The 17,490-nt window shown below is 42.5% G+C and overlaps 1 protein-coding gene across 3 annotated transcripts in view; it reads right to left on the bottom strand.

Annotated features, from left to right (window-relative positions):
* Got1 (Glutamate oxaloacetate transaminase 1) overlaps positions 1 to 17,490 on the bottom strand; it is a 54,525-nt gene extending 37,035 nt beyond the window's left edge. The window contains exons 1-4 of one of the 3 annotated variants that reach the window (XM_065431281.1): positions 17,263 to 17,490; positions 14,277 to 14,458; positions 12,713 to 12,821; positions 2,855 to 2,967 (exon numbers count right to left, since the gene is read on the bottom strand). In XM_065431281.1, the coding sequence (XP_065287353.1) occupies positions 2,855 to 2,967; positions 12,713 to 12,821; positions 14,277 to 14,458; positions 17,263 to 17,371 (513 nt within the window). In that variant the 5' untranslated portion in view covers positions 17,372 to 17,490. Of the gene's footprint in view, positions 1 to 2,854; positions 2,968 to 12,712; positions 12,822 to 14,276; positions 14,459 to 16,350; positions 16,398 to 17,262 lie in introns of those variants that run through there. The other 2 variants (XM_065431283.1, XM_070531169.1) reach the window with 2 other exon arrangements.

Below are 17,490 nucleotides of genomic sequence, written 5' to 3'. Positions count from 1 at the left end.
TAAAAGAACGAAGTACGACTCAAGTGGTTCCCGGCGCACGCGGGCGACGCGTCGGGACGCAATGCGAACCATAATGAGACGGCACACGCAGCGGCGCGAGCGCTAACCAACCGCGCCCTGGCGACAGACCGTCCAACGTGGTTTGAACCAAGGACCGCATGACGAATTACAGTGAAATCGCGAAGGCCTACCGCCTGGCTCGCAGGACTCTCCCACCCCCGCACCCGAGACTGAGTCGAGCGGAGGCGGTAGTACTGAGACAGCTCCAGACCGGATCACTACCGAGCCCGAGAATGATGAATCGTATGTACCCCGAGACATATCCGACAGATATGTGCAGAGTCTGCCGGAGGGAGACTGCAGACTACACGCACATCTTGTGGGACTGCGTCAAATATCCAGAAGATTCAAAATCAAGAACACTCCCACCGCGGCTCGAGGCAACCGCGAAGAGCTACGACCGAGACGATCAGCTCTGGGCCTAGTCACGGCCCTAGCTTTATTGTGACGAGGCTGCATGCCGTGCCCATGCACGGAACAATGGACTCTGCAGTCACTAGCGTTCTTACGTACCAGATGGCACTAGGGGCGGTGGTAGTTGGGCCATACTCGCGAACTTTTTACATGGGCAGGCGTGGGCTAGCAGCAAATACAATGCCGCGGTGCCTTTTAGGTGTTGCTACATCACAGTTTTAGATTTCAAAGCACCGAAAAATCCCTTACTCAATTTTCCAAACTTCCAGATTTTACGAAATAATTTGAGCATGGTCATCGCTTTGTTAAATCGAGTTTCAACTGTACTAGGAGCATTTTCTTTCAATGTTAACAGAACTTTTAAAAGCTGCCTGTGGCATATAGCACAAATTTACTCACTGAGCTGGATTACTTGAAGAGGCAGACATTACTTGCATTGGAAATCAAAATGCATATTTGACTAAGAAGATTTCACTAATCAACTTTTTACTAAGTACTTCACTGTACATATCACAATACATGAATTGAAGCCAGTGATTTTGCAAGGCACATCCACTCGGGATGAATTTTGAAACTTGCACCAGTTCTGAGATAAGCGTTATCAAACTTGCGGTAAAATGCACCAAATATTGCCATATCTGACCAAAAGTTAGAGTGCAGTCTTCATTTCATAGGGTGCATGGCATTACTCATAAAATATTTCCAATGGTAGTGTTTAATAAAGTGTCAAAATGCTGCCAATTAAATTGATCGATTCCCTCAGGCCCAGTAAGGAAAGAGTCAATGCACACACACGCATATTCGACAAAAGAGGCGGAGGGGAAGAGGGAGGAAAGAAATAAAATACAACGTGCAAAAGTGCCCGTAGTCAAAACTGCTGAACATTCTGCAGTTTCTGTTCAAGAAAGGCATGGAAAGAAAGGCAAGAAAGGAAGAATTGTTAAACAAGGCATTCTTCAATGGTAATTATCAGGGCTGTAACCAGAGGCAGGGCTAGAGGGTTCCAACACCCCCGACATTATCGTTGTGGTGACATACTACTTAGCACAACATACATATATGTCATTATATGTGTATGTCAAAATATACATGTTTATACCATTCTATGACAGCCATGTGCTTGATTCACACACAAAAATAAGTGAATATTTCAAAATGGCTGCTGCTGTCCCTACAAAACCCCTCTCGAAAATAATTTCTGGGTACATCTATGGTGATCATTTCACTAATTACCTTAAAGGGCATGGATAAGTAGTGTGTTTACTGTATTCAAAGCACCAATCAGTATGAAAAAATGACAAATTCTTTTATTGCCATGTAAAGGGACACTAAAGCCAAATACTAAGTCAACGTGGACTGTTTAAATACCATTCCAGAAACCGTGCAATGCTTGTTTCATGCCAAGAAAGGACTTAGTTTAGAAGAAAATTGCATCTGAAGGGTCCGAATACCTTTTTCGAAATTCAAATCTCCCGCCACCCAGCCAGGACAGTGGTGACGTTGCATATTCCATCACTACCCTTTGCTGCCATCGGTGAGTAAAACGGCGCTCGACAGATGGCAGCACCGAGCCAAGATTGATTCGCCGCTGCAGCTGCTTTTTGGTCAACAAGTGTAGATCGTTCAGGCATGTCATGACATAACATGGAAGTTGAAATTCTCTGCTACTTGCAGTTCGTGCGAGCCAACAAAACCAGCTTAGCACTACGCGATAACGAAACTGCTGAAATGCGTGGGCAGCGCAGACTTGAGCGAAACCGAAGCCTTTCGACCACCCAGATCATTGTCAAGGGTAATTTCAATTAGTTTTTCCTAAAAATGAAACAGAACTGGTCAAATAGCATTTTATTTCATCTTATAATACAATATAATGATGTTTTTTGCAACAATTGGTTGAGTACTAATGACAGAATTTAACTGAGGAGTGCTTTCGTATCGGGCAAGTACTTGAATGTCGCAGGGGAGTCTCTAATAATGTCCTGCATTTACCTCAATTGCTCTATTATTAAGGCTCTGTTCGCAACGATATTGACACCTTAGAGATTCTCAAGCACTAATCTACCACTTTAGCTTGATTTAATATTTACCTTTAGTGTCCCTTTAAGAAGCAAATATTGTCTGAAAACCATAGAAAAACCTACTGCCTGCAAAAAAACAATTCTCCCAGTAAACACCACAGAAGGCAGCTAAAATTAGTGGGAAATCTAATTTTGGCATCACAGAATCACACCCTCCCTGCTTCAATGCTACCTACTTCCAAATAATTTTTATGACATAAAATCATGTTACTGCTGCAGATATGTGATCTTAGTTTTCGTTGAAGCCAAGCACATAAAACACTTGTTTTTAAACAATAAAAAAACGAACATGGTAACTGTACCTGCAGATCTTCAATCATGGCATTAAAATCAAGGCAACGATTTTTGGCATCCCAATAGTGGTAATACTTGATGTTTTGAAAGCCAGCATACTTGAATACTAGAGCATGATTAGCTGAAGAAAAAAAACACACAATTTTTACTGCATTGCAAAAGCATAAGCCAGACTAAGCACAGCAGCAATCACGCATCAAACACTGCTCCAGTGTTTAAATAACATTTGAGTCATCATATGGTCAGGCAGCACAACAACCCAATGTGCAGTATCACTAAGGGCTACATCTCATGGCTGCTACATAAAAATAAAAACTGAATGGCACAAAAATACTACAGAAAACAGAGATACTAAAGGAAACTGAAGATACTGTTTAGACCCTATTGGCGGCGACAAGTTACGGAGTTGCCATCTATCGGAAGCGCCTCGCTGGTGTAGTACAAGGGATCATGCGGCGCGCTCCTCATAAGTTTTGCTGTCAGCGCTCGCTGAAAACACTACGTGCGAGCTCTCCTGGACATTTCTCTAAGTACTTTCGAAACGAGAGAAGTTTTTTACTGTCTAAATAATAATCTTGGGCAAACTGAAAGCACAGAATCGTTTACAGATGCTATCTCTTTACCGAATACGTACAGTGAACGCCACTGCGCGCGGTCGCCGCAATGGAATCTCCCGAACCGGCTTTTTGCGTGAAAGGTAGGTAAACGCTGAGAGCAAACTATGTGAAATATGTTCTTATAGTGTTTGTATAACTAAATGGAGCGTCATAGAATGAAGCCTCAATGTAGCGATCGCACAGATTCACAGCGACCGACTGCACGTCTGCATGCTTGTCCGCGCAGTTTCACTTTCGCCGCGTGCGCGTTTTCGCACCGTGCCATGAGCTTTAGGCCGCAGAATATGAGCATTTGACAGTATGCAAGCAACCATTGTTGCGTGGGTGTTATCAGAGCTGTTCAAAAATAATTTCATTGTAGAGACTTCGACGCCTACGTCGTGATGTATCGTCGTGATGTGCCATCGTGACGATACAATACTTTTTTTTCTTCAAAATTCTTGAACGTTTCTGTATTATTTTTCGAGTTGTGTCGCACTGTATGTTTATCGGTGTTCTCAGCGTGCGATTCCCGCTGCTCCTTTTTTGTAATCCAGTGCATTAATTAATAACACGTACAAACATGACCATATGCCATGTCTTTTTTTAATGTGCGTCTTACCGTTCCCTTTCCATTCCAGTGAACTTGCCAGTATCTATAGCATCGACAAGTTCATAGACCAAACCGTCATGACATTAGTCGGGCAGCGGACTCGAGCGAGCATCTCAGGGCGCGTTTTTCGAACATCGCAGACCCGGCGCCGTAGCAGAAATCTTTCTCGCGTCTGTGCTTGCTGCATACCCGAGTTGTAGCCGATAACTGTTTGCCGGTATTATGTTTCACGAGCCAAGCTTCACGCAGCTTCTTTTCCTACGGCTACGTGTGAATAAGGCTGACACCGTGCTCCAATGCGTACGTCCAGCACTGCGGCACCGAGCAGTAGCCTGCCATGTTGCGCACCTTCAAAGGTAGCCACTACCTATTCTAGTGCTTTCAAACGTTGTAAAGGAGACACTCGAAGCGGGAAAATCTCGCCACTAAATGAGGATCGCAGCGTACAAGAGAATTTAAACTCTCGTTTTCAGCTCGCTTCGGCGCTCCCGAAGCAGCCGACGCGGCTGCTATGTCCCCGTGATCCCTAAGAGCACGTCACGCCGACGGTGGCGCCAGCTTTTCTAGTGGTGGAGCTCGAGGCCAATATAGAAAACCCATTTATGGCGAAGTGGTGGTTATAACAAAAATTTTTATTTCCATTCTTTACCACATTTTCAATGCAATCTGTGTTGTTTTAATTAGAAAAATTTACTAAATTGAGCAGGTACCACGACTAACATTCTAGGTAAATTTTAAAAAAGCTTTCGAAATTTCCGTGAATGTTTACTGTAAAAAAAATGATCACAACATAGCTGTGTGAAGGCCCTGTATGCACTTGCCCACCATGCCCAGCTGCTTCAAAAAAAAAACTGACTCGCCATCCCAGCCCTGCAAAAATGGGTGTCCAGTGAAGCTGTTGAAAACCACCACTACAACTGCTGAGGGGGGTATGCAATGCTTTATTGCTTTAGAGCAACGGTAGTGATGGGAGTAATGGTCATTTTGACAGCAAGCTGCCACCCATAGCAGTGCTGCAACAGTGAAATCAGTAGCTAGGCTGGTTCTCTTATATACAAAAGGCTAGGGATGTCACTCCCCACGTTGCAAGGTGCCGTCACTGTGGCAGCTTGCGCAACAGTAATCTTTACCGGCAAATGTATGCAGGGAGTGCTACATGCTTTGCATTGTTATCAAGCGAGACTTATCATCATTTATGGGGTTCGGATGCTTGATTTGTGCTTGTTCTTTATTGAAACGTATGTTGTTCTGCATGTTGTATGCATGATTCCAAAGAATGTATGCATAGTTTACTTCACTTTGAGTGCTTGAAGCCTCTGCCTTAAAGGGGTATGAGCCACTGCTCCTGCCCTGCACTGCCGCCAGGATCGGCCCACATTTTCGATAATGGACACAGACACGAAAAATGCCAACCACTGAGAGGCTCACAGCTTCGCTGTAAATGTTGCTTGACTGCATCACCCAAGAGGTGAATAGAAATCAGAGGGCACCTAAGAAGCACTTCTTATGAGTGGTGAATGCAAAAGCATTAATGTTCAATTGAACACCGCTGAGCGGTCCTTCGAGTTTTGCGCTGCAAGTAATGTTTTCGAGTTTTGCTGCGGGGTATGTTATCAAGTTTTGTGATTAAATTGGTGCGGGTTATTTATTATTATTATTATTATTTTTTTTTGTACAGTTTCTACTAGTGCCTTGAGCGGCCATCCGTGCAGCAATTATGCGTACATTCGCGGGCTTCTTTCACGCTCGGAAAAACACTTGTGTAGCATGTATTGAGCAACAGAAAGCTGTATCGGGGGTTTTTCATGTCGCTCTACAGTTTTCTGAAGGACACTTTTCATCTAATTATAATATTTTAGAAGTTGGTTAATTAATTCACACTAATGATTGAATTAGGTGGAATGAAAGAAATAGTTTGGGTATCTCCAAGCGACGGCAAACAACATTACCTTTGTTCTGTCCAGCTACGTGGCATTTGCACATTTTTAAACTCTAGCTAAAGTTAGCTGAGACACCCTGTATGTAAAGCTGCTGCTACATATGCATTTTTACTGACATTAAACATCATGATAGTGACAGCTGCAGTAAGTTTGGCAACCGTAATGTCATCAAACATATTATTTAGCAGGCAAAAGTTCAAAAGATGTCCCTAAAAACATTAATAACTTCATGTATAATTATTTATTTCAAAAATGCATCTTTCCTACGCAGCCATAGCTGCTACCATAATACCTTGGGCTGTATTCCCAGGCAATTGCTTTTGAAGGTACTCAATAATACAGTTCGCCCTCGTTATAACGAAGTCGGTAAAATCGGCAATTTGCTTCGTTATATCGACATTTCGTTGTATTGATCATATTCAACCTTCTACGCAAATAAAAGTAGTCGCCAATAGATTTTTCTTACAAAGAAGGGGGCCGCAGAATTTTCTGAATTATCGGAAAAACGAAAAAGGCAAATTTGAATGAGAAAACAATTCATTTTGACGAATGCGGGGGTCGGCGACGAATGATACGGTTTCATGCCACGTCGACGATATCTTCATATCGGCGGTACGAATTAAGCGAAGTCAGCCACTCATTCGAGTACACTCCACCCCCGCGGCTGACAGCGTCGCCCGCACTGAGACGACGCTATCATAAAAAGTGCCAGCAGCGGGGAACGAATGCTTCGTCTGCCTCTCGCTCCAACGGGTCGCTGAAACTCGAGATTACGCAACCTCCAACACGATTCCATACCGTCTCGGCACGCCCACTCTTTGATTACGCGGCAGGTTACCTTTAGGTGCGCGGATGCGTATGCGCTCGGCCGCGCTTACAGCCATGCGCAGCCACGACCGAGACGCGCACACGAAGTCGCGACGCGCGCCAGCTTAGACCCGCCACCCCCATCTCCCGCCCCTCGCGCGCGCGCGTGAACGCGTTAACGCGAGTTCGCTCCCCTCCAGGTTTCCTTTTGCTCGCGAGGGAAGTAGGCACTCATGAAGCCACCAACTTTCTTGCCTCACCCTCGCACACTTTCACTCGCGCCTAAAGCACCAAGTTCACTGTGCGCGATAGTATCTTATCGCACATGGACTCTATTCGGAACATGATGCGGTTCCACTTCGGCGTTCGCTCTCTCCGCGCCGCGCGCGATTTGAGAGGTGCGTTTGCAAGCAGCAGCTTGTAATTGACCATCTGCGTCCAAGGAAGTTCCCATTTATTAGAGAGTTTTAGAATAGAGGCCCCAATAGTATGGGGCCCCAAAGAGCTTTGCGGGTATTAGCGTTGGGGCACGCAGGAGTGAAGAGTTTTCGAATAGGGCTTTGCGTTTGCAGATAGCGCCATTACCAAGAAGATCTATTAGAAATAATTAAATAAATATACCATTTCATAAGCATAGTAATTTAGACTTTCGTGTTTTAGCATTTAACTATAATTTAGAGATTGTTCTATTAGCATCAAACAATTAGTTGCGCTTAGTTTTGAGTAACCAACTTTACATGCCTTCACCAGCCAAGCTAAGCTGTGTTAGGACTACGAGCCAATAAATCTACCACCGAATTCGGAATCAGCGGCATCTAATGAATCAATCTCCATGACACACGCTAATTGAGAGTTTCTCCTAGCTTGCAAACTTCACGCGTTACCACGAATCGAGCCCAGTTTGGTGCTAGGTTAGAGCCGTCACTTCGATGGGTGCCGCCACGTTTGTTTACGCAAATCTTATGGGGCGGCTTTTGGGGCTCCCGCTAAATCAGTGAAACAGCGTGCCCGACGCAAAACCCAAATGCAGTTTGCATCTCGCGCATGCACAGTGGCTTCGACGCTATTTCTTTGGGGCCCCAAACGTTTGGGGCGCCTATTCTAAAACCCTATATTATCTCGGCATACCTTTGCAGCGGAAGCGAAATTTCGTTATATTGAAATCGCATACAAACACACATAGTTAAATTGAGGTTCTAAATACATGGTGCGTTCTATGAACAAGAGGTTATAATAAGTTGAATACTTTGTTATATCGAGAATTTCGTTATACTGGTTTCTTACATCAAAGTTTAACTGTATAAGTCGCACCATTCTATAAAACGCACCGACGAAAAATTCTGAAAAAGAAATGCAACTTATACACCGGTAAATACGGTACTCATTGTCACGTGAATGTACAAAGCAAAAGAGCACATATGAGCACATAATCCGTTGCATGGTAACTTCGTTGTGTCTGCTGGCTGCCTTTACTGCTGTCAACTTTCTAAGACCCAACTTTGGCATGTTTATGTGCATCATCACAGCATGAAGTCCATGTCATAAAGGTGACGAGATCTGCGTTAAAATGTAATTTCAGTGGTTTGCCTTTTGAGCATTCCCTGTGGTGAAATGTATACACGCAGCTTCGGCAGTGGTCAAAACATACTAGGAGCTCGTTTATAGTCATACCTTTCAGTTGACTGATTATGCTCGAAGAAAAGTTTCTTTTTCTTTTTTTCTGCAGACAGCACACATGGCACCAAAATGCATGTGCTCACTAATCATTGCGTCTCATTCTCACCCGTTCAAGAATTACAGGTCCTGAAGTTCTATCGGTGCCTGATCACTACAACTGGCCTTATTACACACAACACGCACCCACAGTCTCGGAAGTGAGATGTATTGCTAACCACGTAGCACACCACCACACACACACATAATGTGGGCTGTTTCCCTATGCAAAGATGAGCTGATATTGGCACTGTTTTTTCGCTGCACACTTTACCACAATAAATGTGGCACATTTCCATGGAAAAGCCGATATTCTTCATTGCATAATCCATCACAAACGACCAAGTGATCCATGTTCGCCAGCAAAAAAGGCCAGCGTCGCCAGATTTTCATCACGCAGTTTACCACATGCCGATGTTCTCTGGCATACAATATTGCTAATCTAGCTGGCAAGAGAATTGTGGAGATTCATGTAAAAAAAAAAAGAAAGAAAAAGACGCGTCCACATGGCGCCCACCTGCACCAAGCACTGCACGAATGCACCATGCAGAAAGCTGGTGGCAGCTGTGTTTTGCCATCCAGGATCACAGCATGTGCGCCGGTGACGTGACGCTGTGACATCGCCAGCGCAGTGTGACGTACCCCAGAGAGAGGCCTAATGTCTGCAAGCACGAGGATTTGCCAATATAGCACATGCAATGGAAGAATTTTAATTCCATTAACCCTTTCAGTGTTGGTTTTTTTTTGGAGGTAATGCACCCCCAGCATTGGATTTTTTTCTTGGATATTGTAAAGTGAACACAACGGTTTAATTTTGGTTATTTAGAAGGAAAGAAATGACATGAATAATGGCAACTGCTCTCTTGGTATGGTCCTCGCAGTCCTATCTGACAAAAGGAATAAAAAGCACTGCAGACTCAAAAACACCATCGTTCTCAGCTCTTTTTCACGGTGTCAGGCTCAGAATCCAACTTGGTTAAAAGTTGCCTTTTTCTCGGAAAGCAAGCTGTCATCTGAGACGGAGTTTGGCTCCTATTCGGAGTCAGAAGAGCCACTGCTACAATTAACAGTTGAAGGTGCCATGTGAGCAGCCATCTCAAAAGCGATCACATGGCATGCTCAAAGAAGGAGCACTTCCATTTATTTGAACTCGACCAGAGAAAGAAGAGAGCAACAGACAGAACCGAAAGCAACAGATGAAAGATATGACAGAGGGCAAAGCCATCCTGGAGAAGGCACACCAGTGCTAGAAAGGAGGTGCACCATATGAAGATAGCGGGAGACCAGATAAAAGGAAAAAAAAAAACTTGATATAAACATACAACAGACAGCAGAAACACAAGAGTGGGGGCCTTCCGTGCCGGCGCTAATATTTGAATGGAGAATTGCCACTGTAGTAGTGCACAATGACCGGGAGCCACTCTTCCTAACTGCAGACTTCCGCTTCACACAGCACTGCTGCACTCGTGCAGGAATGCATTCCGCAGCTACTAACAAAAACACACATTGAGCAAACCCAGAGAGAGGAGAAAATCTGCTTCTAGAAATATAAAACAGATGGTGGAACCACCTAGGAACTTGCCAACTTCTTGCTACTGTGCACATCCTAGTGGAGAATGTACGGGTACATCAGTGACATGGCGGGACAGAAATGCGGAAATATACAGTACGTCAGCGACACTGAAAGGGTTAAGTGATTAATACTGGCAGAACAAGGAATGTCACTGCAGCAAACGCTTTGACGAAGGGACTTGTTGAAGCATCAGCTTCAGTGACACTCCTTATTTTATCACTGTTAATCATTTCAAGCCTCCATCTTCCTGTGAACCCCTATCTTGTTCTGGATTTATGATATTAAGTATGTCTGTAAGGCACCATGGGAATGGCTTGAACTTTGAGGCATTAAGCATTTAATGTTTTTTTTTTTGTGCCTATACAGCACGGGTAGAACATTAATGACCAGATTTCTCTGTAGAACATAAAACATTCTAACCTGGTGCGATCGCCGGTTAATGTCCCTAATTCTATGAAATGTAAAGTCAAGTCCATCCTTATTTATTATTATCCTAATCTGCTCTTCAGCCCCCGCCTATCAAACCGGCTACCTCTTTCAAGTACCCAAAAAGCTGCCACTGCTGCCAATTTATTGGCATCCCTTGTGAAACAGACAGCGACAAATAGTCACCTAGCCTGCTTGATTTAATCAGGTATGCTGTACATGCATTTCATGCTAGCATTTCTATATACATCTACTTAAGCTTCTTTCTCTTGCTCAAAAATTCACTATCTATACCTTGCACAGCTTCCTATGCCTGTAAAGAATCCGGTTGTATCAGTCTCTTCCCAGCTTTTTTTCCATGAATACTCTAAACGTCTCTTGCTCTCTTGCTTATCTTCACTGCTGACCGGTTGATGCTTCCCATCTAGGTACTTTAAATGCAAGCTCTTCTGGAAGGTGCTATCTCACAACCTTGACTATTTGGTGCATGCACCTAGAATTATCCCATCTGCTAACAAAATCTTATTAAATTTTTAAGGCATCATTTATAAAGCTCCTCTCCCTATGTTAAACTAATTACGCACTAGTTCCTTATTTGTTCAAAACTTGCATATGCATTTGCCATCCGGAAGGCTCACCAAGTTATAAACATTCCAGAATACCACATAAGTGTACCATCATTAAAGAGTCTCGCACAGTATTTCAGCGTTGCAAACAGACAAGCGTGATGTGGTTGTCTGTTTTTAGGTGCTAAGTTTTAGATCTGAAGCTTAGGTTTCTTAAAGCTCATACTTGCTGGGTGTACGAGCCACATGCCAGCAAGCCGCTCCTTCCATTCGAGTCGGCTCATTCAAAACTCGTAAAAAGGCCTATAGCAACAACTTATTTCCTGAATACCTTAAACAGATCATGTTTTCACTCGATGACACATAGCTTTAGCAAACAGATACACCTTCAAATCGCAAGGTACCCAAAGCGGCTTCTAATATCTGTAGCGACCCGCCGTGGTTGCTCAGTGGCTATGGTGTTGGGCTGCTGAGCACAAGGTCGCGGGATCGAATCCCGGCCATGGCAGCCGCATTTCGATGGGGGCGAAATGCAAAAACACCCATGTACTTAGATTTAGGTGCACGTTAAAGAAACCCAGGAGGTCGAAATTTCCGGAGTCCTCCACTACGGCGTGCCTCATAATCAGAAAGTGATTTTGGCAAGTAAAACCCCATAATTTTTTTTAATATCCGTAGCGGAATTGGTTCTACAAAAGTTAAAGAGGAAAACACAGGACAGCCAAGCAGTATTAGAATGCTACAGAAAAGAAAAAGTAACTTTGATGTTCTACATGCATCAGTTAGCGCATAACTTGAAGAAGACAGGAAAATGCATCAACGTAAATGTCATTTTTTTGCTCCTAAAAAAATTTTCTGCAATGTGTTTGAATGTAAACAAAATAGCTAAGAAGTCGCAGACTTGCTCCGTAGGGCATGAAAACCACTTTGTAAAAAAACTGTGTTGACGGTGTTGTCTATTCGGCTCTGCCGTCCTGTGGTAAGGAATATGTAGGACAGACGAGTAGATCCGTAAATGAGAGATTAAAAGAGCATAACTACAACATAAACAAAGTGATTAGCGGCCACCTGGGCATCCACTGCAGGGATTGTAGTTGCACTCCAATCTTCTCAGGAACAAACGTTATAACAAAAACCAAGAAAAAATAACTAGAGAAATAATTGAAACCGTGAAAATAGCCCGCCTAAAAAAAAATTGGGTTAGTATACCTTGTCCGACCCTTTCCCAAATAGAAGTAGATTTTTTCACTGATAATACAGCACGTGCTTGTGATGCAAGTGGAAGATGTATGGTGACAAAAGATATGGATAATTGTATCATGTTATGTTAGTCTCATTTTCCTTCATATATTTTTGACTGTCAAGGTATATATATATGCCCACATGTCAAAAAATAAAGCCAGTTGTAAGTCAGCACCATGTTCGTCCTTTCTTGATATTGTGTTCCGTCAATTTAGGGCTGTCCCCCTAGTTTTGAACCATGAACCAACTGACCCAAGCCACAACCCTAACTAGTCTTTGTTAGGACCACTGAAACTTCTAAGTCACTACCACAGGTGTGTGGACTATACATAATTCTCCCCCACCCCAGTCATGCCTTGCCACTGTATGAGTAAAGAACAAAATACTCACGCCAGGTAGGGGTTGACATGTAGACTGTTGTAAATTTTGCGTGCTTACACAGCATATCTGCACCAACCCGCAATGAGCCAGTTCCACTGAGGCACTGGACGCCGACTGCCTAAAAATAATAAATGCACATACAGCAGAAAGTCTGAACACTGTTATCCACTTGACATTTCAGTTTGTTATAAGCAAAAATATATTGGATATCACGATTTAGTTCCTACCAGCCAACACTGAAATCCTGATCTTTGAAAAGCTACTTTCTAGGGAAATCAGATGCAAGATAAAGTAGAATAATCATATTCCACTAAGCACTCAGTACCAGTCTGAGCTAGTCATACCAACAGACCACAGAGTGGGCTCTGCAATTAAGCATGTCAAGCACCTGGTTTAGTACGAACAGCTGACAGGACACGCTCTGTAAACATCAAAGGCAGCAGTTCGTGCAAATGTGCAAGTTGAAACCTCACTCAGTGTTACCTGCTATACAGTTATCATGTCGTAATATCTCCAGCTCTAATTGCATTGCTTGTGTTCCTTTCCATTATGGCATATTATGTACATGCCACAACTATATATGTATTTTTTATTTTTTTACTTGTCACATACTGCGGACCAAATACGGTCCAAGCAGCAGAGCCAGAATAGAAAAAGAACAAAAATAATCGACCTGAAAAAAAAAACCACACATATTGACAAAAGGACACTAAAAATGGACAATGCATGATTATATAAAACTGAACTAAATTTTGTACGCACAAGAAAAAGCCATAAAATAAGAGAAGCAACGCACAACGATAACATAGCACATCAGAGACAATTCATTCTGACAGCCCAAATCACTCATCAGGGGCACGGAGGAGAGCATTCCAATCTGTGATTGTATTGGGGAAAAATGAATACTTACAAACATTTGTACTACAAAAATAGTCTCTCTCTTTCTCTCTCTCTCTCTCTCTCTCTCTCTCTATATATATATATATATATATATATATATATATATATATATATATATATATATATATATATATATATATATATTCTGAACAATTGTTTCTCATGCTCTACACTCCACTGAAAACACAATGTATTGGTCAAACTCCACTTTTGACAGAGCCAAGCAAAAATACTTTTTTTCCCTTGTCATCACAACACACATATCGTTTCATTGTTGCACCTAGTAAGTTTTAATATTAATTACAGTGATGTGACTTCTCAAACACTGTAGCATAGGTTCATGCACATGGTCAGACTGCCTTTGATGTTTCTTGCCTTAAAAATTTGCGTTTTTCATGTTACACACTTCCTGGAAAGCACCATATTTAAGTTAGAAAAAGTTAGGTGAGCAGACACGGACAGAAGAAGAAGGAAATGGATAACACAAATGGACAAACAACTGAAATACGACACTTAGACAAATACAAATGCTATCAGAAGTTTTGAGTTCAATCCTGATACAAGTGTAATAAATTATAACCAATTTTTTTTTAGTTTTGTTAATATTGTTTAGGTGGGTAGCAATGCAACACTAAAAAGAAAGACATAACACAAGTGATTAAGTGGCAATTACTCGGCCGTCTTTGATGGCTTGATTTTCACTGCCCAGCAGCATGCTAACAGCTGCCTTGCTGAAGTCATCTAAGCCAAGCTGACCAAGGTACTCATGGTTAAGTGAAGAGTCCTCGGCCATTTCTTTTTCAACTTTACGTACTACTGGCAGAACCCATGGCTTGGCTTCCTCAGTCCTGTAAGCTTGAAGAAAAGTATAAAAAGGCACGATGTAATCAGACCGAACAGACAAATGTTCAAGCCTCATAATCATTCACAGACATATGCACCATTACACTAAGAGGTCTTCCATGCTCAGAAATGCTAAGACCGTACTTGCAGTGGTCACCTGATGTTTAGTAATTTTATTGCAATTATTGCACTCACATGAAATTAAAATGTAATACTATTTTTCAGTGCTTCTATAGCTTATCATGTGGAATGTACACTTCAGTAGCAAAGCTAAGAAGCATTTATTTTATCAAATGAGAGACCACTAACTATGGTAAGTGTTGTCAAACAAACAAGCCTGGAATGGCACTTGATTCCATCATTGACTTTCTGCAGAGCACACAAAGAGGCCATCAACCTTTCCATCACTTGTGAAAACGCACGCTGTCTAGATTGTTGCGTGCGGGCGTGAGGTGAACATACTGCTACTCTTCCTAGTGCCTTTGAGCATCTGTCTGCATGCACTCACAAGAGTCCAAGATAGTATTATTGTAATGGTTGTCCAGGAACCTCTTGTTGGAAAGTTTGATAGACTCATAACAAAAGCTCAGTGAATGACAAAAAAAGACACTCTGTTCCGATAAGAACAGAGCTTGGCCAACCTGGTGTAGTACTTAGCCACTACCTATCATGTGCAACTCACAATGAACTTGAGCCGCCTCATCATACAGCTACAAGCACTTCACCAATGTTGCTGACAGACCTATCATACAGAATGCTAAAACCCGTGGATCTATTTCTAAACAAACTGCCATTAGAAAGAGAATCTGACAACATTCTATCCTATGTAGTAATGTAACTAGGTTGCTTGTGGACATAAGCAGAACACAGTCGGTGCAGGTCAAAGGTAAACAAAGTGCTTAAGAAGAGGTCACTGTTACGCAGTGGAATTCATTAGCCTGTGATTATGATTATCCTTCATAACAGAAGAGGGTAGTTAGGTAAAAATGCTTCCACTGGGGTTATATAGTTAGTGTCTAGAGTGTGTTCTGTCCACAGGATAACCACGAAGACATTGCAACAAGCAGGAGAAAAAAAAAAAGGTTATAGAAATATGCCTACATATCTGTCGAACCTCCAAATAAAATTGTTAATTTTCGCACACAAAGGTGAACTTCAAACAAAGGCGACGTTGCACCAGACACAGCTGAAAATGCAAAAACAGACCAAATGGCGTGAGTAACACCTTGGCTAAACTTGCACATTGGACTGCATTACAGCATAAGTGACACAAAATAAGGACAAAGTTGTGTGACTTGGTATGACTCCGTTTATTGGCAAAGAAGTGCAGAAGAAATCCTGTGCAAGACAGTGTTCACCTGAACATCTTTTAATTCATTCATGCACCTCCAATTACTTGTTAGTTCAAATTAACTCTTTACCTCTCTCACTTATGAACATGTATTGCAAGCTCTCTTTTAGCCACTTTTCCTAAGCAGAGCTCATTTATGCATGCACAAGGTCATATCCCTAGGAGAGATAATTCGATGCTGAAAATATGTGCACCATTCAGTATTTCATCTTATGATTTAATGCAGCAGATAAGAGGTGACATGTTAAAACACGTTATTTATAATGAACATGATTCTGACAAAATAGCATACTAATATAATAAAAAATAATAATAAAGTGGGAAGCAAGAACGGCAAGCTTCTTGATGCATCTTTCAGGTTTATTTAAATTTAGACTCAATTGCAAACGCTGGACTGAATCACGAAGGTAAGTAACACGGAAGAATGCAAACTTGTTGAACAATGATTGAATCTGGGGTTCTTACGTGACAAAACCACGATTTCGTTTTGAGGCGCGCCGTAGTGGGATCCGGATTAATTTTGACCCACCAGGGAATAGGATATGCAACTTGCCTCCAATGTACGGGACACGGGCGTTTTTGCATTTCGCCCCCACTGAAATGCGACCGCCGCGGCCGGGATTTGATCCCGCGACCTCGCGCTTAGCGGCGCTACAGTGTGCTTAGCGGCGCAACACCGTGGCGGGTGTTGAACAACAACAACAATATAATAATAATAATAATAATAATAATAATAGCTACTATTGAGCGATCGAGTGGCGGAGTACTTCTGCATATAAAAATAAATAAATAAATAAATAAATAAATAAATAAATAAATAAATGTTCAATGTCAACGACAAACAAGCAAACGTCCGGTGCTCCTAGCTTAATACGAGAACCCTACGGTATACACACACGTAGCACTTCGCTAAAAATAATACTACCTCTAAGTTACCTCCACCAAACAACGTGCACGGTCTACAAGGCACAACGCAACCAAGCGAAATCAACGCACGACACAACTGCAAAATAAGTATTCATTATTGAATAGCCTCTCATCAACTGTCCGTTGTTCGCAGCTGAAATCATACTCGATACCCTGTTAATGGCGCAGTTGGAAACATTTGCGGAATTTACTGGCGTCCGCGAGAACGCACAAGAGCTATGTGCAGCGTGAGTCCTCGAGCCATATCATACTCCCAAATAATTATTAAAGCGAGGAAGAAGTTTAAGAAATGCTCTTATGGCACTAACACTAGCCACAGCAGTCGGACCAACAAACATTGGGTGCAGCCCAATGAGCCAATAAAATGTTTCACGCCATCGGTGGTAAGATAATGGTAGTGATGTCATGCTCTACCAAATAACCAAATCATTTCTTAGACGAAATTTTCCAGATTAAACAGCTTTAACTTTGGGTGCAAACACGAAAAGACGCATTGCCACAGGTTTTCGGGGAAAGGGTACTATGCAGAGAAGCCTACCTCCCACACCAAGATCCACTTTTTGCGGAAATGCATCAGCCCGGTATGCTCGCATTAGAGCAAATATTTCGACGGGTGGAGCAGCTTCGACACACGAAAAGCGGGACATTATACCGGTGCGAAAATGACAAGTTTCGACACGCAAGCAATGAAGCACTCAGCTGCTACTGCCTACTGCCTCAAGTAAGGGCACCTTGAAAGCGGAACTTGGCGGAACCGAGGAGACAT

The sequence above is a fragment of the Dermacentor albipictus genome, chromosome 1 (genome assembly GCF_038994185.2).
Source record: "Dermacentor albipictus isolate Rhodes 1998 colony chromosome 1, USDA_Dalb.pri_finalv2, whole genome shotgun sequence".
NCBI classification, from domain to species: Eukaryota; Metazoa; Arthropoda; class Arachnida; order Ixodida; family Ixodidae; genus Dermacentor; species Dermacentor albipictus.
Note: the sequence above shows the minus strand (reverse complement) of the source record. Positions and strands in the feature narration are given on the sequence as shown.